Below are 24,773 nucleotides of genomic sequence, written 5' to 3'. Positions count from 1 at the left end.
ATTGTGTGAGTTTTAGTCAACAAGCTACTTGACCCAAAAAAAAGAAAGAATTTTATATTTAAGAAAATAAGTGGAAGATAAACGGACAACAAGGTATCATCAGTTGAGTTTCCATTTCACATGGGACGATCAATACCATAATCCCAGTGTTTGAATCTCCAATCTATCATCAGTTGAGTTTCCATTTCATACTTCATTTTAAATTTTTCCGCTTATTTACCATTACGTTTGATTTCATATATGATATAAGATCTCGGATTACTTCAATTTTTAGAAAGTCTGAATTACATTAGGAATTATCTGTGATTTTCCTCTTTCATTTGGAATCTCAATTTCTACTTAGTTTGATCTATTAAATAATTTTTACTGAATTTCATTTTTATGGACAATTGATGAATTTGTGTTGTTCCTAGCTAGCTTATGAAAATTCAAGAATAACTGATTTTAATACTATGATCAAGCATATACTAATCTCAATTTTGTTACGTACTGATACATATAATGGTTGGTGTAGTTTAAGGAATACATTGTTAACCACTAGAGACAAGTATGAATGACAAATGTCTTGACTGATATGTGTTTGAAAGTTTATTTAATACATTTAAAAGTTATAGTGACAACATATCACAAATTCAGAGATCAAAAATAGTTGCATGCTTTAAAGTCTTATTTTTATAAAGATACTTTAATAAAGTTTGTAATTCTGCTTTAATTTTTTGAAATATCTTGTCTTCATGGTGACTCACGACCTTATCACGCAAACCATGTTTACATGACGTGTTATAATTTGATGCTGCTTTTTTTGTTTTCTTCTTCATGTTAATAATTGTTGGAAGGGCAGTATTTAGAAAATTTATGTGGATATTTTTTTGTTATAGATAAAGAATTTTTTATAGGCCGTCCTCTTTTGTACCAAAAAAAAAAATAGAATTTTATATATCTTTTGAACTTAGCTCAGTTGGTAGGGACATTGAATATTATATGTAGGGGCCGGGATTTGAACCCCGGACACCCCACTTCTCCACAATTAAATTGTGTGAGTTTTAGTCAACAAGCTACTTGACCCAAAAAAAAGAAAGAATTTTATATTTAAGAAAATAAGTGGAAGATAAACGGACAACAAGGTATGCCGTTAAACCTTTTAAGATGATAAAATCATTTTCGTAAGTATATTTGTTAGTATTTTCTAATTTGTATATAGAGTTTTATTATCAAGTTATTTATTTTATTTATACTGTTTTTTTTTAACAAAATTTATACTGCTTTTTTAAATTGTCATTGTTTTTATGGTAACATGTTTTTGAAGAATAATTTATATATCTTAGCTCTGCTCTGACACTTCTTGTTGTGTTTAAGAGACTAAACGTATGGTTACGACCAGTGTAGTCAGTATCGAGTGATGGCTCGTAGGATCGTACGATCCTACGTCTCAGAACACCATGACCGTGCTTCGACTTTACTTCGGTTTTTTTTCTCTTTTTTCTTTCTTCAGATTTCCTTTGTTTTCTTTGTGTTTTGCCATTTTTCCTATGTTTCCACTATTTTTCTCTATTTTGTTGTTTGGTTCCTCTGTTTTTCCTCTATTATCTCTGTTTTTATGTGTAATGTCCCGCATAATTTTAAATAAATTGTCGTATCAGTTACATGTCAGAACGGAAATAATTTTCAAAAGATTAATTATTTATTGAGAAATCGACGATATTTTGTAAGTATCTCGTAATATTATTCCAAAGGGCTTGAGAAATTAAATGGTACGAATTAACGGAGAATAATTATGTCTTTTTAACTTGAAGGGTATTTTGGTAATCTTGCCACTCAAGATTTTTTTAAAAAATAGGCTAAAGGTCAAATTTTCTACCACTTTTCCTCATGTTTCTACACCACTCTAGAACATTTTTCTCTTCTCCTTCCCTCTCAAGTTCGGTCTCCACATTCACCACCATAACCCTCACAATTTTTTCACCCAAATCATCATGGAGTCATACAAGAAAGCATGTATATGAGCTTCTAGTGGTGGAGTAAGCAAGAACTAAGTTCAAAAATCATTCTTTTCCCCATTACTCTCAAATCCACCCCCTCCTCATGATTTTCATAACCTTCATTTTCATTCAAGCCTCATGGAAATTAGCTTATGAGTTTGTATTAGAGCACCAAAGAATGGATTAATCACAAGGTAAATAGCATAATCACTTTTCATGAAAATTTATTCAATTCAAGCTTGGTGTGTGTTGTATGTGTTTTTGAAGATGATTATGTGTAGTAATGGTGTTTAGAAACATGATATGAAGAATGATAGAAAGCTAGAAGCAATGGTGTGTGAATTTAGGACTTGAGTTTGTAAATTGTTCATGAGTAGGATTATAGATGAAAAGCATGTTTGGAATTGTAGGGATTATGGCTGAATTTCATGAAAATTAAGAAGTGCAGGTCTGGTTTTGATTCGTGTCTCTTGCTGTGTAACTTGGAGTTAAGTGATTGTTGAATTTTTAGATTCTTCATTCAATTTCCTTCAAATCGGATATAAATTTCATGTGATTCCGTTTAGCAATGAACTCGGAAAGTGCATCTGAAGTTGATAAAATTCTGCAGAAAATATACTTACGGGTTCTGGGACAGGGCTCGACTAAAACATTAATAATTTTCTCTCTGTAATCTGGAATCATGTGATTTTTAATGCTATGGTTAGCTAGCGAAATTACGGACGTTTTAGTACCAGTTTTATTAATTTCGGTTCAGTATTGAGGTCTGGAGAAAATTTTAAAGTATGGGGTCTGATATAGAATTTGTGCAGAATATGGGTTCAATTGTGTTAGTTCACCGAGCGAGCATGAAGCCTCGCATAGCGGAAAGATGCAGAAGTGAATGTTTAATGATTTTTGAGCTTAGTAGGTCTTACATGCACTCTAGGTGTTTGATAATTTAATCCTATGAATTTCATGTTGCTTGGATGATTTTTAATTAAAGAGAATGTATATGCTTTAGTGTGAATTAGCATGATTATGTTGAGTTTCCATGTCTTGCCTTTCAATTGCATGTTTTGGACAATGATGATTGTGAAATTAAGACTTTTGTGTTAGTGATAGAAAGTAGGATTATAGCAAACAGTTGTGCTATATGGTGCGACAAGCACCCCACGAATTGCACGAAAGAATGACTGTCCCCACCATCCAATTTCCTTTTTATATTTTTTTAATATTAACATTAAAATAAATAAATAAATATATGGAAGAGACAATCACGGCACACGTTTTGATTTTGGACAATCACAGTACAATCTTCCTTCTCCATAACCTTATATGTTCTGATTTTGTTCAACAACACAAACTCACCGGTTACCAACATTCACCGCCGTTTTCAAACTCGTTGTCGTCATTCTCTTATGCCTCTGTTTATCAGCATTGCTACTCTAACCTCAACCATCAATTGAAATTTGATTTCCCTATTTTAGCATCCAGTTAAAGAGACAATAGTAAGTCTAATTTATCTATTTATTTATTGTTTTAGAATTAATCCTGTTGCCTTTACTTTTAATTCAGTTGATTAATTTAAGTTTCTTTTTTAAAAAATTTGTTGCATTAGTGGAGAAAACTTTTAGATCTTTTGAAGAAGATGAAGAAGAGAGTGATCACATAAATGAAAATTGTGAGGATAATTTAACAGAAAATGAAGATGATGAACCTAAGGTTGGCATGAAATTTAATTCTACAGAGGAAGTTGACAAATATTACAAGAATTATGCAAGATGTTTAGGTTTTGGAGTTAGCACAATCAGTACAAAAAAGGGAGATGATGGAAAAAAGTATTTTACTCTAGGGTGTAACCGTGCAAGAAGCTATGTGAGTAAGTCCAAAAATCTTTTAAAGCCAAATCCTAGCATGAAAACACACTGTAAGGCTAGAATAAATGTATGTGTGTCTTCAGATGGAACAATTACTATTTCTAAGGTTGCTCTTGAACATAATCATGACTTAATAAGTCCAAGCAAATCAAGATATTTTAGATGCAACAAGAATATAGACCCTAGTATAAAAAGGAGATTGGAGGTTAATGACCAAGCTGGGATTAATGTAAGTAGAAATTTTCGGTCTATGGTTGTTGAAGCAAGTGGATATGATAACCTTACATTCGGGGAAAAAGATGTTAGAAACTACATTGACAAAGTGAGGCGGCTTCGACTTGGGACAGGAGACGCTGAAGCCATTCAAAATTATTTTGTTAGAATGCAAAGACAAAATAGTGAATTTTATTATGTAATGGATGTGGATGACAAAAGTCGTTTACGAAATGTTTTTTGGGCAGATGCGAGATGTAGGGCTGCTTATGAGTATTTTGGTGAAGTAATAACCTTCGACACCACTTACTTAACAAATAAATATGACATGCCTTTTGCTCCTTTTGTTGGAGTAAATCATCATGGTCAGTCAGTTCTGTTAGGTTGCGCCCTATTGTCGAAGGAGGATACTAAAACTTTTTCTTGGTTGTTCACTACTTGGTTAGAATGTATGCGTGGGTGTGCTCCACAAGCCATAATTACTGACCAGGATGGAGCAATGAAGAATGCAGTTGAGGCCGTCTTCCCGAAAGCTCGCCATCGATGGTGCTTGTGGCATATAATGAAAAAGGTTCCAGAAAAATTGAGTAGACTCTCTAACTATGAGTCTATCAAAATACTTTTGCATGATGCGGTGTATGATTCTTTGAGCATAAGTGATTTCATGGAGAAGTGGGAAAAAATGATTGAATGTTATGAACTTCATGATAATGAATGGTTGAAAGGGTTGTTTGATGAGCGTCATCGTTGGGTTCCTGTGTATGTGAGAGACACATTTTGGGCTGGAATGTCAACAACACAACGAAGTGAAAGTATGAACGCATTTTTTGATGGATATGTGCACTCAAAGACATCATTGAAGCAATTTGTTGAACAATATGATAATGCATTGAAAGATAAAATTGAAAAGGAAAATATGGCTGATTTTAGTTCATCCAATAGAATTATTGCTTGTATAAGTCATTTTGGATTTGAATCTCAATTTCAAAAGGCATATACCAATGCAAAATTCAAAGAGTTTCAAGTAGAAGTGGCTTCTATGATGTACTGTCATGCTTTCTTTGAGAGAATGGAGGCTTTGAACTTAACATATTGTGTTACAGAAAGTAAAAAGGTATTTGATACAGTTAAAGACATAATGTTCAAGGTATTCTTCAATGAGAAAGACTTTGAAATACGATGTACATGCTGTTTATTTGAGTTTAAGGGTATTTTATGTAGACATATCCTTTGTGTTCTTAAGCTCACAGCTAAAACAGAGTCAGTGCCCTCTTGTTATATATTGCCAAGATGGAGGAAGGATATTAAGCGAAGATATACACTTATTAAAAGTGGTTTTGATCAATTAGCCGGAAATGAAGAGTTGCAGCGTGTAGCTAAAGCCTGCGATGCCTTTTACGGATTTGCTTCTTCATGTATCCATACTGAAAATGATTTATCAAAAGTAATGGATAGAATAGAGAACTTAAAACTGGAGATGACATGTCAAGAAAGTTTTTCAGAGATCACTGAAGGAGATAACTTAGTTCAAAATCAGATGACTAAAATTCTTGATCCTGTAGCGACTCGAAGTAAAGGGCGTCCTCCTTCAAAAAGGAAGGCTTCTAAAGTTGATCAAATTGTGAAAAAGAAGCTTGCTGGAAAGAAAGGACAAAAAAGCAACAAAAAAAGTAACACTTATCAAAGTCAAGAAGAGGTAATCTTGAAATTTTCAAGTTTATTTTATCTCCTTTACACGTAATAAAATGTATGTCTAATTTATTTATTTTTATGTAGGGGCCTAGTATATCTAAAGTTCAAGAAAATCAAGAGTTCTCTATATCTCAGACCATTGATCTTGATGTGATTGACACACAAGAGAGCATTCAAGTAAAACAAATGTTAGCTCCCTTCAATCCAAATCAAAAATATCTTGATGTTAATCAGGTGAATATAGATTTCAACACTCCAATTTTATTTACACATATAAATATATATTATGAAAATAACTCATTCAAAATCTATTGGTTTTAGGTTCCATATTCTTCTCAAAGCATAGACCACAATGTTTCATATTTAGAACTTTTACAGGTATTGATTTATGATTTGTTTTCGCAATATAGTCAAATTTCAACATAAGTCACTAATTATTTCATTCGTGTGTACTTTTTGCAGGCACAACACCATATAAATGATCATTCATCATCATGATGGGGTGAAAATGGTTATTAAACTATTGGAGTAAAATTTGAGTTTATATTGTAAGGTGGAGTCTTATTGTTTCAACTGTGTAGATTTCCTGCATATTTGCAGTAGTTTCTCTGTTGTGGGGTGTATGTAAGTTGCAGGGCAGTGCCATTTCTCAGTTTGGTCTAGTTTGGTTTCATTTTGGCTTTAACGTTACTTAGCCTTCATTTATCATTTTAAACTTTTTGTAATTTTTCCATCATTGCACTCTTTCTGATTGGTTGAATGTTTTAATATATTTCAATTTCAGTCCTTTTTATGTAATTGATTTTGAAACAGAGATTATCAATCAAGTTGAAACTTGATTTGCGAAAGTATCAATCTTCAATATATTAAATATTCAAATATTACAACAATGTAATTCTAAAAAAAATATATTACATTTACGTAATTACATTAACAATATAAAGGGCACCATATATTGGAGAAAAATTGAGTTTCTGTTAGCAGGCATATGGAGTTTCTGTTAGCAGGCATATGGAGAAAAATTGAGTTTCTGTTAGCAGGCATATGGTAGCCTCATTTTCCTGCTATATCAGAGCCCTTTGTATTTTTTTTATTTGTGGCTGCGAGTTTTTGTTGTGTTTCTTGCACACACTCAACGTGAATAAATTGCCGTTTCTAAAAAGAATAATCATGTTGAATATTGATTTGGGAAAGTATCATTCTTCAATATTAAATATTCAAATATTACAACAAAGTTATTCTAAAGGGCGCCATATATAGGTGGATCACCCTGAAAATCACAAAGACAGACTAATGTTTCTGCTCAATAGGAATAATACATCGATCAATCTCAAATAAAGATGCAGAAGCTGAGAAAAACACGATCAGCACAATGCCTACACAACAGCTGCTCAACAAGAAAAGCCGTGCTGAGCACAAACTTAATAAACCAAGCAAGCCGTCGGAAAACCTCAAACAAAACAGCAGCTGCAAACGCACCACAAGTACAAGATACCATTCCATATTAGGCCAGCAACACTATCTATTTTATCATTTCTCTTTAGCATCATTGTTTCTCTTGTGCTATTCAGCTCCTGCAAACAGCTTTGGCGTAATTGATTCTCTTGTGCTATTCAGCTTCTGCAAATAGAAGAAATAAAGATAGTATCGATTGAATTTTTAGCAAAGCATAGGTTTTAATAGTTCTATAATTATCAAGACAATATAGTGTGTGGAGTATCATAAAATAGAGAAACAAAAATACCAAGCAGATGCACAATATAATGACAATTTATTCAAAAACTTTCAATGTACACAATATGTGCAACAAGCTCTTTCTCTATGTTATTCTAACAAAATCTAAGTTGTCTCTCTACCTCTACAGCAGCTGCAAAACATGCTTAAAATGTAACCAAGGGATAACAATCCAACATGGACACGTCGACACGGGCACGTCCTTCCTTTCCATTCTTCTCCAGGTTTCAAAGTGATAGCCTTTTCAATATTAGCAGCCTCTACACAAAGCATATGCTTATACTCATCATCCCCAAAATCAGCCATAGCCTTTGCTTTCTTATCCCAAGGATTCCACACCACTGGCGGGAAAAAAAAATAATAAAAAAGGTTAGACCAATATCCACTCAAATTTGATAACTTAGAAGTTACAACCTAATTGTAATAAAAGGTTTATGTAATAATAATCTATCAATTTCATACTTCTGAGTGTAAGTTTATGTAATAACAATCTATCAATTTCATATTTCTGATCTCAGTGTCCCGTAGGGACTACACTATATTACAACCCAAGCTTGAACATTCCCAATCAAGGCATCCAAAGGTATTCAAGTGAGACTTGGAAAATGTCATTACTAGCTAAAAACAGAGTTACTGCAATAAAATTAAATAAAATAAAAATGGAATTGAGAATTGAAAAGCTAACAAATGGAAGAGATGAGGCATAAGGCTTGGGAACATCTCAACTTGATTGAGAATTAGACAAAATCTAATCTTTAATGAAATTGAAGTCGTTGAGGTAGAGATGTCACCGAGAGAGAATTCGAGATTGGGGATCGGAGATTGGGGATCCGCGTTCTGATTGGTTTCCGGTGATCAGAATGATTGGGGATCGGAGGTTGATTGGTTTCTGGTGATTATAGGTTCATTCTCGTTGAATTTCTGCATCTATGTTCAGACCAGAAGCTGCAGTAGTTGGACAAAACAACTCTAAGGTTAATTTCGGTATTTTGTATGAAAAAGAGTGGGGACCTCAGTTGCCAGCGCATTCGCGGGATACACACGATGGTTTTTGTCGCACAATTGAGCATTTTCCTATAGCAAAATGATAATGTTAATTGATGGATTGATTTAGGTTATACCATTTATGTATTGTACTTGAACCTGTTAGTGTTGTAAAGTTGTTGAGTTGGGTGAGATAGTAGAATGATTATTTTTGAATTAGGTATCCTTATTAGTGTATCATAAAATCTCTTTTATGTTAATAAGTATGTTTATGCTAGTATAAATGTTGGAGGGAAATTATATCAAGACAATTGATGTTATTATAGTGAAGATTTGAAAGAAAATTTGAAATGCAACCTATGAGTAACATGCTCATAGAAAAAGAAAGAAAGAAAAAAAAGAAAGAAATGAGAATATTGATAAAAACTCCGTTTGCTACAACGAGAGATAATGTAGCATATGACGTACGGGTCATAGTAAACCGTTTGCTACAACGAGAGATAATGTAGCCTATGACGTACGGGTCATAGTAATCCGTTTGCTACAACGAGAGATAATGTAGCCTATGAGGTACGGCTCATAGTAACGAATGAAATGTATAATAAATGATATGAAATTTTAAGTCTAAAATTATTGGAATAATATTTGAAAGAACAAAAATAGAATTATGGAACCAAGGAAAATTCTAAGAACCCTCCAACATGAATACTAACATAGCATACACATTTTAACATGAAAGTTATGTTTAGAATGAATTAGCTACGGAGCAATGTTTCATGGGTATTTTATCAATAGTTGGAAATGAGGAATGTTAGCTATGGAACTCCGGCTTAGTTAGCCGAAATTAGTTAGTATCGGAAAAGGATCAGAGACATACTCAGATAAGAATGTCAAAGTATAAGTTATATCAAAATACGATATATTGGATATATGATTGTGATTGATATGATTGTGGTGATTATGATTATATTTGTTATATGATTTGTTTATTGTCGCTGAAATAAATTTTAGGATTGGTGCCGAGCGGAGCATTGCTTCCTCTGATGCTATAGGGAGGAAGGACTCACTTTATCCTTGCCATTGTTAATGGAATTCATGAGGTTCCATTCTATTATATGGATATTGCCATTAGTTTATATTATTGAATTGATTAACGTTAATATTGACGCATATTGATGACATAGGAAATGATTATAGATTAATGTCAAACTTTATACATATATATGATGTATATGATAGTAATTTTGTATCAGAAGTATTTATCTGATATGACGTTTTATTTTGAGTTGTACAAGTAGTATGAAAAATAAAGATGTTATTTGGAGATTCTGGCTGATAGAACAGATTTTTAAAACAGGATTTACATCTTGGAAATGTTGAAAATACAGAGGAAACTCTGTCGAAATTTCAATGAATATTTCTTTGAAATGAAATTCAAATTGGAATTTTTATTTATTTATTTTAATTGTCAAGTTTGATTAATAGGCTTGCCGGGCTAGAATGATCTAGTTCGTGCGCCGGTCACGATGATTGTTTTTGGGTCGTGACAAAGTTGGTATCAGAGCAGGTCGATTCAGATCGTGCCTTGGGTTAATGGAATCTAAAGTTGAAAGTTGGAGGAATTATTTGTGCTTATTAGTAAGTAAATCCTTAAATTTCGAGGACGAAATTTCTTTAAGGGGGGTAGATTGTAATGTCCCACATAATTTTAAATAAATTGTCGTATCAGTTACATGTCAGAACGGAAATAATTTTCAAAGGATTAATTATTTATTGAGAAATCGACGATATTTTGTAAGTATCTCGTAATATTATTCCAACGGGCTTGAGAAATTAAATGGTACGAATTAACGGAGGATAATTATGTCTTTTTAACTTGAAGGGTATTTTGGTAATCTTGCCACTCAAGATTTTTTTTAAAAATAGGCTAAAGGTCAAATTTTCTACCACTTTTCCTCATGTTTCTACACCACTCTAGAACATTTTTCTCTTCTCCTTCCCTCTCAAGTTCGGTCTCCACATTCACCACCATAACCCTCACAATTTTTTCACCCAAATCATCATGGAGTCATACAAGAAAGCATGTATATGAGCTTCTAGTGGTGGAGTAAGCAAGAACTAAGTTCAAAAATCATTCTTTTCCCCATTACTCTCAAATCCACCCCCTCCTCATGATTTTCATAACCTTCATTTTCATTCAAGCCTCATGGGAATTAGCTTATGAGTTTGTATTAGAGCACCAAAGAATGGATTAATCACAAGGTAAATAGCATAATCACTTTTCATGAAAATTTATTCAATTCAAGCTTGGTGTGTGTTGTATGTGTTTTTGAAGATGATTATGTGTAGTAATGGTGTTTAGAAACATGATATGAAGAATGATAGAAAGCTAGAAGCAATGGTGTGTGAATTTAGGACTTGAGTTTGTAAATTGTTCATGAGTAGGATTATAGATGAAAAGCATGTTTGGAATTGTAGGGATTATGGCTGAATTTCATGAAAATTAAGAAGTGCAGGTCTGGTTTTGATTCGTGTCTCTTGCTGTGTAACTTGGAGTTAAGTGATTGTTGAATTTTTAGATTCTTCATTCAATTTCCTTCAAATCGGATATAAATTTCATGTGATTCCGTTTAGCAATGAACTCGGAAAGTGCATCTGAAGTTGATAAAATTCTGCAGAAAATATACTTACGGGTTCTGGGACAGGGCTCGACTAAAACATTAATAATTTTCTCTCTGTCATCTGGAATCATGTGATTTTTAATGCTATGGTTAGCTAGCGAAATTACGGACGTTTTAGTACCAGTTTTATTAATTTCGGTTCAGTATTGAGGTCTGGAGAAAATTTTAAAGTATGGGGTCTGATATAGAATTTGTGCAGAATATGGGTTCAATTGTGTTAGTTCACCGAGCGAGCATGAAGCCTCGCATAGCGGAAAGATGCAGAAGTGAATGTTTAATGATTTTTGAGCTTAGTAGGTCTTACATGCACTCTAGGTGTTTGATAATTTAATCCTATGAATTTCATGTTGCTTGGATGATTTTTAATTAAAGAGAATGTATATGCTTTAGTGTGAATTAGCATGATTATGTTGAGTTTCCATGTCTTGCCTTTCAATTGCATGTTTTGGACAATGATGATTGTGAAATTAAGACTTTTGTGTTAGTGATAGAAAGTAGGATTATAGCAAAATGATAATGTTAATTGATGGATTGATTTAGGTTATACCATTTATGTATTGTACTTGAACCTGTTAGTGTTGTAAAGTTGTTGAGTTGGGTGAGATAGTAGAATGATTATTTTTGAATTAGGTATCCTTATTAGTGTATCATAAAATCTCTTTTATGTTAATAAGTATGTTTATGCTAGTATAAATGTTGGAGGGAAATTATATCAAGACAATTGATGTTATTATAGTGAAGATTTGAAAGAAAATTTGAAATGCAACCTATGAGTAACATGCTCATAGAAAAAGAAAGAAAGAAAAAAAAGAAAGAAATGAGAATATTGATAAAAACTCCGTTTGCTACAATGAGAGATAATGTAGCCTATGACGTACGGGTCATAGTAAACCGTTTGCTACAACGAGAGATAATGTAGCCTATGACGTACGGGTCATAGTAAACCGTTTGCTACAACGAGAGATAATGTAGCCTATGACGTACGGGTCATAGTAATCCGTTTGCTACAACGAGAGATAATGTAGCCTATGAGGTACGGCTCATAGTAACGAATGAAATGTATAATAAATGATATGAAATTTTAAGTCTAAAATTATTGGAATAATATTTGAAAGAACAAAAATAGAATTATGGAACCAAGGAAAATTCTAAGAACCCTCCAACATGAATACTAACATAGCATACACATTTTAACATGAAAGTTATGTTTAGAATGAATTAGCTACGGAGCAATGTTTCATGGGTATTTTATCAATAGTTGGAAATGAGGAATGTTAGCTATGGAACTCCGGCTTAGTTAGCCGAAATTAGTTAGTATCGGAAAAGGATCAGAGACATACTCAGATAAGAATGTCAAAGTATAAGTTATATCAAAATACGATATATTGGATATATGATTGTGATTGATATGATTGTGGTGATTATGATTATATTTGTTATATGATTTGTTTATTGTCGCTGAAATAAATTTTAGGATTGGTGCCGAGCGGAGCATTGCTTCCTCTGATGCTATAGGGAGGAAGGACTCACTTTATCCTTGCCATTGTTAATGGAATTCATGAGGTTCCATTCTATTATATGGATATTGCCATTAGTTTATATTATTGAATTGATTAACGTTAATATTGACGCATATTGATGACATAGGAAATGATTATAGATTAATGTCAAACTTTATACATATATATGATGTATATGATAGTAATTTTGTATCAGAAGTATTTATCTGATATGACGTTTTATTTTGAGTTGTACAAGTAGTATGAAAAATAAAGATGTTATTTGGAGATTCTGGCTGATAGAACAGATTTTTAAAACAGGATTTACATCTTGGAAATGTTGAAAATACAGAGGAAACTCTGTCGAAATTTCAATGAATATTTCTTTGAAATGAAATTCAAATTGGAATTTTTATTTATTTATTTTAATTGTCAAGTTTGATTAATAGGCTTGCCGGGCTAGAATGATCTAGTTCGTGCGCCGGTCACGATGATTGTTTTTGGGTCGTGACAAAGTTGGTATCAGAGCAGGTCGATTCAGATCGTGCCTTGGGTTAATGGAATCTAAAGTTGAAAGTTGGAGGAATTATTTGTGCTTATTAGTAAGTAAATCCTTAAATTTCGAGGACGAAATTTCTTTAAGGGGGGTAGATTGTAATGTCCCACATAATTTTAAATAAATTGTCGTATCAGTTACATGTCAGAACGGAAATAATTTTCAAAGGATTAATTATTTATTGAGAAATCGACGATATTTTGTAAGTATCTCGTAATATTATTCCAACGGGCTTGAGAAATTAAATGGTACGAATTAACGGAGGATAATTATGTCTTTTTAACTTGAAGGGTATTTTGGTAATCTTGCCACTCAAGATTTTTTTTAAAAATAGGCTAAAGGTCAAATTTTCTACCACTTTTCCTCATGTTTCTACACCACTCTAGAACATTTTTCTCTTCTCCTTCCCTCTCAAGTTCGGTCTCCACATTCACCACCATAACCCTCACAATTTTTTCACCCAAATCATCATGGAGTCATACAAGAAAGCATGTATATGAGCTTCTAGTGGTGGAGTAAGCAAGAACTAAGTTCAAAAATCATTCTTTTCCCCATTACTCTCAAATCCACCCCCTCCTCATGATTTTCATAACCTTCATTTTCATTCAAGCCTCATGGGAATTAGCTTATGAGTTTGTATTAGAGCACCAAAGAATGGATTAATCACAAGGTAAATAGCATAATCACTTTTCATGAAAATTTATTCAATTCAAGCTTGGTGTGTGTTGTATGTGTTTTTGAAGATGATTATGTGTAGTAATGGTGTTTAGAAACATGATATGAAGAATGATAGAAAGCTAGAAGCAATGGTGTGTGAATTTAGGACTTGAGTTTGTAAATTGTTCATGAGTAGGATTATAGATGAAAAGCATGTTTGGAATTGTAGGGATTATGGCTGAATTTCATGAAAATTAAGAAGTGCAGGTCTGGTTTTGATTCGTGTCTCTTGCTGTGTAACTTGGAGTTAAGTGATTGTTGAATTTTTAGATTCTTCATTCAATTTCCTTCAAATCGGATATAAATTTCATGTGATTCCGTTTAGCAATGAACTCGGAAAGTGCATCTGAAGTTGATAAAATTCTGCAGAAAATATACTTACGGGTTCTGGGACAGGGCTCGACTAAAACATTAATAATTTTCTCTCTGTCATCTGGAATCATGTGATTTTTAATGCTATGGTTAGCTAGCGAAATTACGGACGTTTTAGTACCAGTTTTATTAATTTCGGTTCAGTATTGAGGTCTGGAGAAAATTTTAAAGTATGGGGTCTGATATAGAATTTGTGCAGAATATGGGTTCAATTGTGTTAGTTCACCGAGCGAGCATGAAGCCTCGCATAGCGGAAAGATGCAGAAGTGAATGTTTAATGATTTTTGAGCTTAGTAGGTCTTACATGCACTCTAGGTGTTTGATAATTTAATCCTATGAATTTCATGTTGCTTGGATGATTTTTAATTAAAGAGAATGTATATGCTTTAGTGTGAATTAGCATGATTATGTTGAGTTTCCATGTCTTGCCTTTCAATTGCATGTTTTGGACAATGATGATTGTGAAATTAAGACTTTTGTGTTAGTGATAGAAAGTAGGATTATAGCAAAATGATAATGTTAATTGATGGATTGATTTAGGTTATACCATTTATGTATTGTACTTGAACCTGTTAGTGTTGTAAAGTTGTTGAGTTGGGTGAGATAGTAGAATGATTATTTTTGAATTAGGTATCCTTATTAGTGTATCATAAAATCTCTTTTATGTTAATAAGTATGTTTATGCTAGTATAAATGTTGGAGGGAAATTATATCAAGACAATTGATGTTATTATAGTGAAGATTTGAAAGAAAATTTGAAATGCAACCTATGAGTAACATGCTCATAGAAAAAGAAAGAAAGAAAAAAAAGAAAGAAATGAGAATATTGATAAAAACTCCGTTTGCTACAATGAGAGATAATGTAGCCTATGACGTACGGGTCATAGTAAACCGTTTGCTACAACGAGAGATAATGTAGCCTATGACGTACGGGTCATAGTAAACCGTTTGCTACAACGAGAGATAATGTAGCCTATGACGTACGGGTCATAGTAATCCGTTTGCTACAACGAGAGATAATGTAGCCTATGAGGTACGGCTCATAGTAACGAATGAAATGTATAATAAATGATATGAAATTTTAAGTCTAAAATTATTGGAATAATATTTGAAAGAACAAAAATAGAATTATGGAACCAAGGAAAATTCTAAGAACCCTCCAACATGAATACTAACATAGCATACACATTTTAACATGAAAGTTATGTTTAGAATGAATTAGCTACGGAGCAATGTTTCATGGGTATTTTATCAATAGTTGGAAATGAGGAATGTTAGCTATGGAACTCCGGCTTAGTTAGCCGAAATTAGTTAGTATCGGAAAAGGATCAGAGACATACTCAGATAAGAATGTCAAAGTATAAGTTATATCAAAATACGATATATTGGATATATGATTGTGATTGATATGATTGTGGTGATTATGATTATATTTGTTATATGATTTGTTTATTGTCGCTGAAATAAATTTTAGGATTGGTGCCGAGCGGAGCATTGCTTCCTCTGATGCTATAGGGAGGAAGGACTCACTTTATCCTTGCCATTGTTAATGGAATTCATGAGGTTCCATTCTATTATATGGATATTGCCATTAGTTTATATTATTGAATTGATTAACGTTAATATTGACGCATATTGATGACATAGGAAATGATTATAGATTAATGTCAAACTTTATACATATATATGATGTATATGATAGTAATTTTGTATCAGAAGTATTTATCTGATATGACGTTTTATTTTGAGTTGTACAAGTAGTATGAAAAATAAAGATGTTATTTGGAGATTCTGGCTGATAGAACAGATTTTTAAAACAGGATTTACATCTTGGAAATGTTGAAAATACAGAGGAAACTCTGTCGAAATTTCAATGAATATTTCTTTGAAATGAAATTCAAATTGGAATTTTTATTTATTTATTTTAATTGTCAAGTTTGATTAATAGGCTTGCCGGGCTAGAATGATCTAGTTCGTGCGCCGGTCACGATGATTGTTTTTGGGTCGTGACATTATGCTTGACTCTGTTTTCCTCTATTTTCTCTATCTATTTCTCTCAACTCTATCAACAACCTACCGATCCTACTTACAAACCTTGTTACGTTCCTTGTGTTTACGTTCTTTCACCGACCTACCGATCCTACATAGGATCCTGATCCTGACTACATTGGTTATGACTACAAATTCAACTCATTTAAACAGACACAATGTTACTCCTTATCTAATGTTTTCAATTTTAATAACAATAAGATGATTTTTTTTTCTTTCTATTATGATATTTTTCCATTTGTAAATATGTTTAGATCATTTATCCAATTGCCTTCAAAATATACGTTTAGATTTTTAAATTTATAGATGTGACTACACAATCATTGCTCTTCGATCTTATCATGCAAAATGTGATTACGTGATAAGTTTGTTTGTAAATGTGCCACTTTTGTAATTGTAGTGAAGACCATAGACATTTTGTAGTGCTGTTTATTTTTTCTTTTCTTTTTTTAAAGTTTTTTTATAAAGGTCCCTTTTTTGGTAAAGTTTTTAAATTGTAATGCTTACCTTTTGAAAGTGTCATTGTTTTTATTGTCATGATTACTCTCGTGTTCTCTCCCTTATCATGCAAATTTATGGCAAAATTTCACTTATGGCAAAATTTCGTTAATAAGTTGTCGAATATTGGAAGAAAAAATGAAAGCCTAAAGAAAAGTTTTCCAAGTTGTTTTGTACAAATCGGGTATATTGCCACATCAAATAAAATTGCTCATATACTTCTCTTTTAATTAAAAAACACATTAAAAACATTTTGTAATGTTGTAGGGGTATAAATTAAAACAATATTAAAAGACAAAAATCTATAATCTATTCTAATCTATTCTATCTATTCTATACTATATAAAGAAAACTACTTCTTTAAGCACTTTTGGGTTTGATTTTTCTTTTCAAAAATACCCTTCATTTTTAATATAATTAACACATGTAACAAATAGATAATAATAAATTTAAATATGAAAACAAATGTAACAAACACGATATGAATATTATTTTTTTGTTTTTTTTCCTTTATTATTGAAAAAGTGAAACAAACTAGATGAGTATATTTACTTACTTTTTCATCATTCCAATTATACCCTTAAACAATTTTTTCTATATTGTATTATTGTCGGTGTCGTTGAAATAGATAATCATGGTTGGTTTGATTTTTTATAACTTGAAAGCAACAAACATTTATATTTTTTTTAGTTTTAATCAAAATCAAAATTTCATTAAAAAAACACTGTTCATAATTTTCAAACGTTAGCGCAATAAAAAGAGCGGAAAAACAGGCACGTGACTGGGTTACCTGCCAAAATGGAACTTATATTAATCGACAAAAGATACTCCTCTTAACATAAGGTGTGCCAAAGAAGATCAACAAAGTTTGAATATAACACTTCAAATAAAAGAACAAGCAAAATAAAAACATCTAACCAACATCCAAGCAACATTTTTCTTCAGACACCATATCGATAAATACTTACTTTATCCAACAAGTGAGGCATAGAATTTTTCATATTATTAAAGATTTTATCATTTCTTTCTTGCCAAACAAAGAAATTGGTGGAGGTAAAGAGAGGAGATTTAAATTTGATGACGTAAAAACAAAGGAAGATAATTCTTTATATTGAAAAGTTTTCCACGTTATCTTTATCTCTTTTTTTAATTTCTAATGGCTATTGGCTACAATATACTATAAATTCACCTAATGGAAATGTAAGAACACACAACAATCACTCAAATTACAAATATATCGAACACAATGTCAATCATGAATCCATTTTGTTTGAAATTGATTCAAATCATATTTCTCATACATTTGGTGTTGCAAGCAGACCAACTTGTTTGGTCAAAAGAGGTTGTTAAGTGCATACAAAGTGAGAGGCAGGCACTCCTTCAATTCAAGGCTGGCCTTATTGACGAGTATGGCATGTTGGCATCTTGGATGACAGAAGATTGCTGCCAGTGGAAGGGAATTGGTTGCAGCAACGTCACTGGTCATGTACTTATGCTTGAGCTTCATGGTAATTATAAAAATTATAATCATGATTATAATTACTATATCAGAGGTGATATCCACAAGTCATTGATGGAGTTGCAACAATTACAATATTTGAACCTCGGCGGAAATAATTTTGGAGAGAGCATTCTCCCAGGTTTCTTTGGATCTTTAAGAAACCTAAGATACCTTGATCTTTCAGATTGTCGTTTTGGAGGACAAATTCATATTCAATTTGAGTCTCTTTCGCATTTGAAATACTTGAATCTTTCATTCAATCATCTATATGGTTTGATTCCATCTCAAATTGGACATCTCTCCAACTTGCAATTTCTTGACCTCAGCTATAATGATTTGGAAGGAAGCATTCCATCTCAACTTGGAGATCTCCCCAACATGCAATATCTGGATCTCCTTGGAAATTCTTTAAAAGGAAAAATACCATCTCAACTTGGAAAACTTACGAACCTACAAGAACTTTATCTTGGAAGAGATTTTGATAGTGCTCTGACAATTGACAACGGGGATCACAATGGAGGTCAGTGGTTGTCTAATCTTACTTCTTTAACCCATCTTATGATGTGGTCGATAACTAATCTTGATAAATTTAATAGTTGGTTTCAAATTGTTGGTAAGTTACCAAAACTGAGAGAACTAACTCTAAGTAATTGTAACCTTTCTGATCATTGTATCCATTCTCTGAGTCAATCCAAGTTCAACTTTACCACTTTTCTTTCAATCCTTGATCTATCTGAGAACAACTTTAAGTCATCTGTGGTATTCCAATGGGCGTCAAACATAAGTTCCAATCTTGTTGAGATTTACCTTTATGGAAACCTCTTGGAGGCTCCTCCTTCAAGTGACTATAGGAAGAAGTCTCTTGAGAGACTTGATCTATCACATAATAGATTAAAAGGCGGCGTCTTTAAATCCTTCATGACTTTATGCGCCTTACGTTCTTTAGATATGAAAGAAAATAATTTCACTGAAGACCTTCAATTAGTTCTTCAAAATATGTCTAGTTCTTGTGTTAGAAACTCACTTCAAGTGTTAGACCTTAGTTCTAATGGAATCACTGGAACTTTACCCGACCTTTCTATATTCACATCATTGAAAACATTGGATCTTTCTAATAATAAGCTGCATGGAAAGATTGCTGAAGGTAGTACCTTGCCATTTCAGTTGGAACAATTCCACATTAAATCAAACTCTTTAGCAGGGGGAATTCCTAAATCATTTTTGATGAATGCATGTAAGTTGAAATCATTGGACCTATCCAATAACAGATTCAATGGTGAGCTTCAAGTATTAATCCATCACCTATCTAAATGTGCTAGATACTCACTTAGAGAACTGTATCTAAGAAGCAATCAAATCAATGGCACACTATCCGATCTCTCAATAATCTCATCTTTGGAAATATTTGATATTTCTGAAAATAAAGTAAATGGTGTGATCTCAGACTTCCATTTTGCTGGTATGTCAATGTTAAAGGGATTATCCTTGTCTGACAATTCACTAGCATTTAGATTTACCCAAAATTGGATGCCACCTTTTCAACTCCACACTATAAAATTAAGATCATGCAAACTTGGTCTTACATTTCCTAAATGGATTCAGACACAAAAACACTTGTACCAACTCGATATTTCTAATGCTGGAATTTCTGGTAATGTTCCGGAGTGGTTTTGGGGTAAGCTATCATCACAAGAGTGTTGGAAAATCAACATTTCGAATAACAATCTCAAAGGATCAATTCCGAATCTTCAAGTGAAAAATTATTGTTCTGTTGTATCTCTTTCATCAAATGAATTTGAAGGGCCTATTCCACCATTTATACGGGGTTCTGGATTTATTGATCTATCCAAAAATAAATTCACAGATTCTCGTCAATTCCTATGTGAAAATGGTATAGATAAGATTTTAAGCCAATTTGACGTTTCGAATAATCAATTATCTGGACAAGTTCCAGACTGTTGGAGCAATTTCAAGGCATTAGCTTATCTAGATTTGAGCCACAACAATTTTTCAGGGAAGATTCCAACTTCAATAGGATCACTTGTAGAACTGCAAGCATTAATATTGAGGAACAACATCTTAAGAGGCGAGATCCCTTACTCCTTAATCAACTGCACAAAGTTAGTAATGCTTGATTTGAGAAAAAATAGATTAGAAGGACGAATCCCTTATTGGATTGGAAGTGAATTAAAAGAGCTCCAAGTTTTAAGCTTACAAAGGAATCACTTCTTTGGAAGTTTACCATTCGAACTTTGCTATCTACAAAACATTCAACTCTTTGATCTCTCATTCAACAATCTATCTGGACGGATTCCAAAATGCATTAAAAATTTCACTTCAATGACTCAAAAAGCTTCACCACATGGTTTTACCAGTCATTATTATGTTTTCAGCCAAGGATATTCGAGCTACATAGAATTGTATGAATTGAGTGCATTCTTGACATGGAAAGGAGTAGAAAAACTGTTTAACAACAATGGATTGCTTCTTCTAAAAAGCATAGATCTATCCAGTAATCACTTTTCAGAAGATATTCCACCAGAAATAGCAGATTTGATTCAATTGGTCTCATTGAACTTATCAAGAAACATTTTACAGGGAAAATTCCTTCAAATATCGGAAAGTTAACATCACTTGACTTTCTTGATTTGTCACGAAATAACTTGCTTGGTTCAATTCCTTCCAGCCTTTCCCAAATAGATCGGCTTGGTGTGTTAGATTTGTCACATAATCAATTATCTGGAGAAATTCCAAAGAGTACACAATTACAAAGTTTCAATCCCTCAAGTTATGAAGATAATCTTGATCTTTGTGGACCACCACTTGTAAAATTGTGTGCTGAAGGAAAACCACCACATGAACCAAAAGTAGAAATTCAAGACGATCAAGATTTGCTTCTTAGTCGTGGATTTTACATAAGTCTGATATTCGGATTTATTATAGGTTTCTGGGGAATATTTGGCTCAATCCTAATCAAGCGTTCTTGGAAACATGCTTATTTCAGGTTCATGAACAATTTAGGTGATTGTATTTACATGAAATGCAGATGGTGGCTCAAAGATTAGCCGGTAATAATACTTTAACTTTTAACCTCTCATATATAATTATATTTCATATCAAACAATCATCATAATATATCATTGTAGTATTTAAAAGTATATTTTTTTACATATAATTTCTATTAAAATACTGATCATTTTTAAATTTCTATTAAAATACTGATCATTTTTAGTCTCTATAGTTTCTTAAATAATGCGTTCTTAGTATTTGGAAGATTTTAAAGGATTTTTTTTTTCTTATTTCCTTGAAAATAAGCATATGTTTTTATACATACCTGTTTCTATCTATCTTTCATGATAGCGTAAGCTGTATATATGTTCAAAAGTTATTTTTTATGATATTGTATTTCAAGTTTGAAAATTTTAAAAATTTTATATTTTATACTTTATATCTAAAGTGGTTAACACTTTAAACTATGATATAGGGTGGCAAAATATAGTGGATCTTCAATAAAGGGTATAGTGCGTTGATGATGGATCAAATTGAGGTGTGCAGTGAAAGTCCTACCCTTGGAAGATGAATGGTTTCTCCTCTTTTGTGAATGGTTTGTGAATTATTTGCATTGTAGTTTTAGGAAGATGGCTACTCCTCTTCCCCAACATATCTCAAAAAACTCGATTTGTCTTGATTATGCAATCCGAATGTCTTGCAAAAGAAACCCTGATTTACACGTCTGGATTTTGTAATCCGTAAAAATTGAGTGTTTTGAAAGATGTTGAGGTTGGAGGAGAAACTTTCCTCTAGGAAATAGAATAGTTTGCTTTCTCTTTGTAATATAATATATGATTATGTTATTTGTCTGTTATGTATTAGTCTCTTGTTGAATTGAGTTGTAACTTGCAATACCTTTTGTATTCTCTGTAATGTATTCATGCAATAAACATTGGTGAAGTATTCTACAAGTAAAAAATACATGTCGTTTTCTCATGCAGTCTACTAATAAGTTTTTGCTTCTACAAAAAGCAATTAAAACTAATAATACTAACTACATGAAAACCAACTGAAAATTAAAAGGTACTTATACTTGGACATAAAATTAAAGAAAGATGGAAAGTCAAGTCACAGGTTCTTAATATTTTCCAATTACCTTATTGAGAAGGGAAAAAAATCACTAAAACACCCGCCTAACGATTATCGCAGCAGCGCGGGATATAAACTGTTGAACCATGTGAGCTGGCCTTTAAAGTAATTGTTGCTGGGAGCTGAAATTTACATATATATATATATATATATATATATATATATATATATATAGTCATGCATCAACAGTGATAAATATGAAATTGTTTATGACTAGGAACTTGTCTGTGTTTTTGAAAATGGTTCAGTGGCTTAGACTTATCATAGGACTAGCCTTGGTTTAAAACTGGAGACAACTCCTCAGTGTACAATATTTGATTCCGGTCAGGACTAACCTTTTGTGTCTCCAATCATAGGGTATTTACCTTTTCAAAGTTTCATATATTTATTTATTGTTGGAATGTGGAGCCAATTTTGAAACCAAAACGTAAACATGAAATACAAAAGTTCTGAATTTTAGTGGTGAAGGAGGGTGTAATGTTTCTCCATCTCCACTTCCCCTAACCGTCATCGTTGCAGTTGGTACTCCGCTAAATGCACCACCTCCGCATCCCTCTCCGACAGTGATGATTCGTTTACGGCAAAGTCAGGTTACTTATTCGACCTAAGCACGTCGGAAGCGGAAACGTTATCGGAATACACTATATCAAAACTCCCTCCTAATGTTTCAAACAAAGTTAGCTAGCAGTTGAAGATTTACGGCTGAGCACATTTTCATGAAAATGGTTTATACTAAAATGCGTTTGGAAATTGAATATCAAAATGTGAAATTGTTTAAGAAAAATGGTTCACTGGCTTGAACCTGCCTATAAATAGAAAGGCCAAATAAGGCATTTTTTCATTGGGACAGTCTCTGGAATACTCTAGAGTCTTGCGGTTCTACTGCAATTTTGGAATTTTCCATATTTCTTCTAATAATACTAGTTGATCTCTATCAGAATGTTGATTTGAATAGTTAGGGACAGGGTATAACCTTTCCAAATACCGCAATGAAAAAACAAAAAGGAAAATATGTAATAGGCATCAATTCTGAGCACAGGTATCCTATGTTTTTATACCACAATGCTATGGAGTTTTGCGTAACACCTAAGGAATGCTATGCAACGCTTCTATAGCGGCAACTTTTGACTATAGCAGCAACCACTACAAAGCAACTAACTCCCTACATTCAGGAGAAATTGAATAGTAGAAACTGCTATGTGTAAAGTACAAATCTTACTGTTTTGAAGTCCTCTTTTCTTCTGGTCTCGGAAAGTAATAGCATAAGGAGTTGGAAGGTCCTTCACTTGCCTATATCTTATTGCGTCATTAAAGACGAAGAGAAGAAGAGAAGGAGTGTTTCTTACTCTGTTATTTCTTAAGTCGGTTAACATTTGAACGACTTAACAAATTAGTTTCTAAGGTCGGATTGATATGACATTTGTCTTTTTGGTGGGCCATACTACCAAAGGCGGCTCTTAGGTAACCGACTTAGCAATATTTATTAAGTCGGCTCAAAATCCCGACTTAACACGCCTAAACTTTTTATGTCGGTTAATATTTGATCAGGCGCGCATCTAATTTAAAAGGCCTTTTAAATTGATTTAAAAAGGGTTTTCTGTACTAGTCCACAATCGTTTGAACACATATGATCCTTCCTTGCGCACCCTCCTTTTAATATTTTTACCAACTTTTCATTTAAATCTGTATATCCCTATAAAATAAATCAAAACGAAAATTTTAACAAAAAAATAAATAAATCAAAACAAGAATTTTACAAAGCAAAAATGTACGACTCATATAATTATTAAATATGGATGATTTGTCACACTTTTTCAGTAATTATATTTATTTTTTGTGCAATGGCTCTGAGGTGATACGTATTAGTAAGATGATTACATTTAGAAATCAAAGTGGTAAGAATGTGATTTAGCTGGAGTTCTTCCATTAACTTATAATCAAACTGATCTCATAAGATCAACTACGTAGCGTTGCTCAACAAGTGAATGAAACTCTACATTTGAATCAGTACTGTTGTACTGATTGTCTTATATATTCAATTAATGAAAGAAGTGCAGTTACAAATATGTACAATGAAATAACCCCCTAAACCCTAAATAATAGAAAGTTCAACTAAACAACATAAAACATGTAAGAAGGGACAGGTTTATGAGAGAAGAATGGGCGTAAGACCTTTTCATTTGGAGATTATAGCCGAGGGAGAGATTTTGCAACTTTACATTTTTCTCACCCTGTTAGTAATGTAATACATTTTTATCTTCTTCCACAATATATCTTCAAAGTTCACAGTCATCTAAAT

General features: G+C 32.6%; 2 protein-coding genes, 2 long non-coding RNA genes and 1 pseudogene across 6 annotated transcripts in view; 4 read left to right on the top strand and 1 right to left on the bottom strand.

The window, feature by feature from the left end:
* The window catches only part of LOC146914596 (receptor-like protein EIX2), a 44,249-nt gene that overhangs the window by 7,220 nt on the left and 12,256 nt on the right, over positions 1–24,773 (top strand). The window lies entirely within an intron of this gene.
* On the top strand, positions 1,815–16,204 carry LOC146914598 (uncharacterized). Its single transcript, XR_015014283.1, has 4 exons — positions 1,815–2,173; positions 9,473–10,723; positions 12,617–13,867; positions 15,761–16,204. It is a non-coding gene; the product is annotated as an uncharacterized LOC146914598 (long non-coding RNA).
* Positions 1,860–6,479, top strand: LOC146914600 (protein FAR-RED IMPAIRED RESPONSE 1-like). Its single transcript, XM_085717385.1, has 4 exons — positions 1,860–5,747; positions 5,828–5,977; positions 6,065–6,121; positions 6,206–6,479. Exons 1-4 carry the CDS (start codon positions 3,690–3,692, stop codon positions 6,239–6,241), a joined length of 2,301 nt encoding a protein of 766 aa, XP_085573511.1. The 5' UTR covers positions 1,860–3,689; the 3' UTR covers positions 6,242–6,479.
* On the bottom strand, positions 6,928–8,549 carry LOC146914599 (uncharacterized). 2 transcript variants are annotated; one of them, XR_015014284.1, is made up of 3 exons: positions 8,163–8,549; positions 7,600–7,818; positions 6,928–7,363 (listed from the first exon to the last, which is right to left on the bottom strand). It is a non-coding gene; the product is annotated as an uncharacterized LOC146914599 (long non-coding RNA). The 2 variants fall into 2 exon arrangements; XR_015014285.1 differs by having other exon boundaries at positions 8,269–8,549.
* LOC146914597 (receptor-like protein EIX2) lies at positions 18,042–21,955 on the top strand (annotated as a pseudogene). Its single transcript, XR_015014305.1, has 2 exons — positions 18,042–21,402; positions 21,819–21,955. The product of XR_015014305.1 is annotated as a receptor-like protein EIX2 (transcript).

The sequence above is a fragment of the Medicago sativa genome, chromosome 6 (genome assembly GCF_051527215.1).
Source record: "Medicago sativa cultivar Bolivia chromosome 6, Bolivia_mono, whole genome shotgun sequence".
Taxonomy (NCBI): Eukaryota; Viridiplantae; Streptophyta; class Magnoliopsida; order Fabales; family Fabaceae; genus Medicago; species Medicago sativa.
Note: the sequence above shows the minus strand (reverse complement) of the source record. Positions and strands in the feature narration are given on the sequence as shown.

What these genes read in the sequence shown, in the direction of transcription:
- LOC146914600 (XM_085717385.1), top strand. Translation starts at nt 3,690, where the DNA reads ATGAAATTTAATTCTACAGAGGAAGTTGACAAATATTACAAGAATTAT. An exon ending in AATATCTTGATGTTAATCAG is followed by an intron (nt 5,978 to 6,064) that starts GTGAATATAGAT and finishes TATTGGTTTTAG; the next exon opens with GTTCCATATTCTTCTCAAAG. An exon ending in CATATTTAGAACTTTTACAG is followed by an intron (nt 6,122 to 6,205) that starts GTATTGATTTAT and finishes TACTTTTTGCAG; the next exon opens with GCACAACACCATATAAATGA.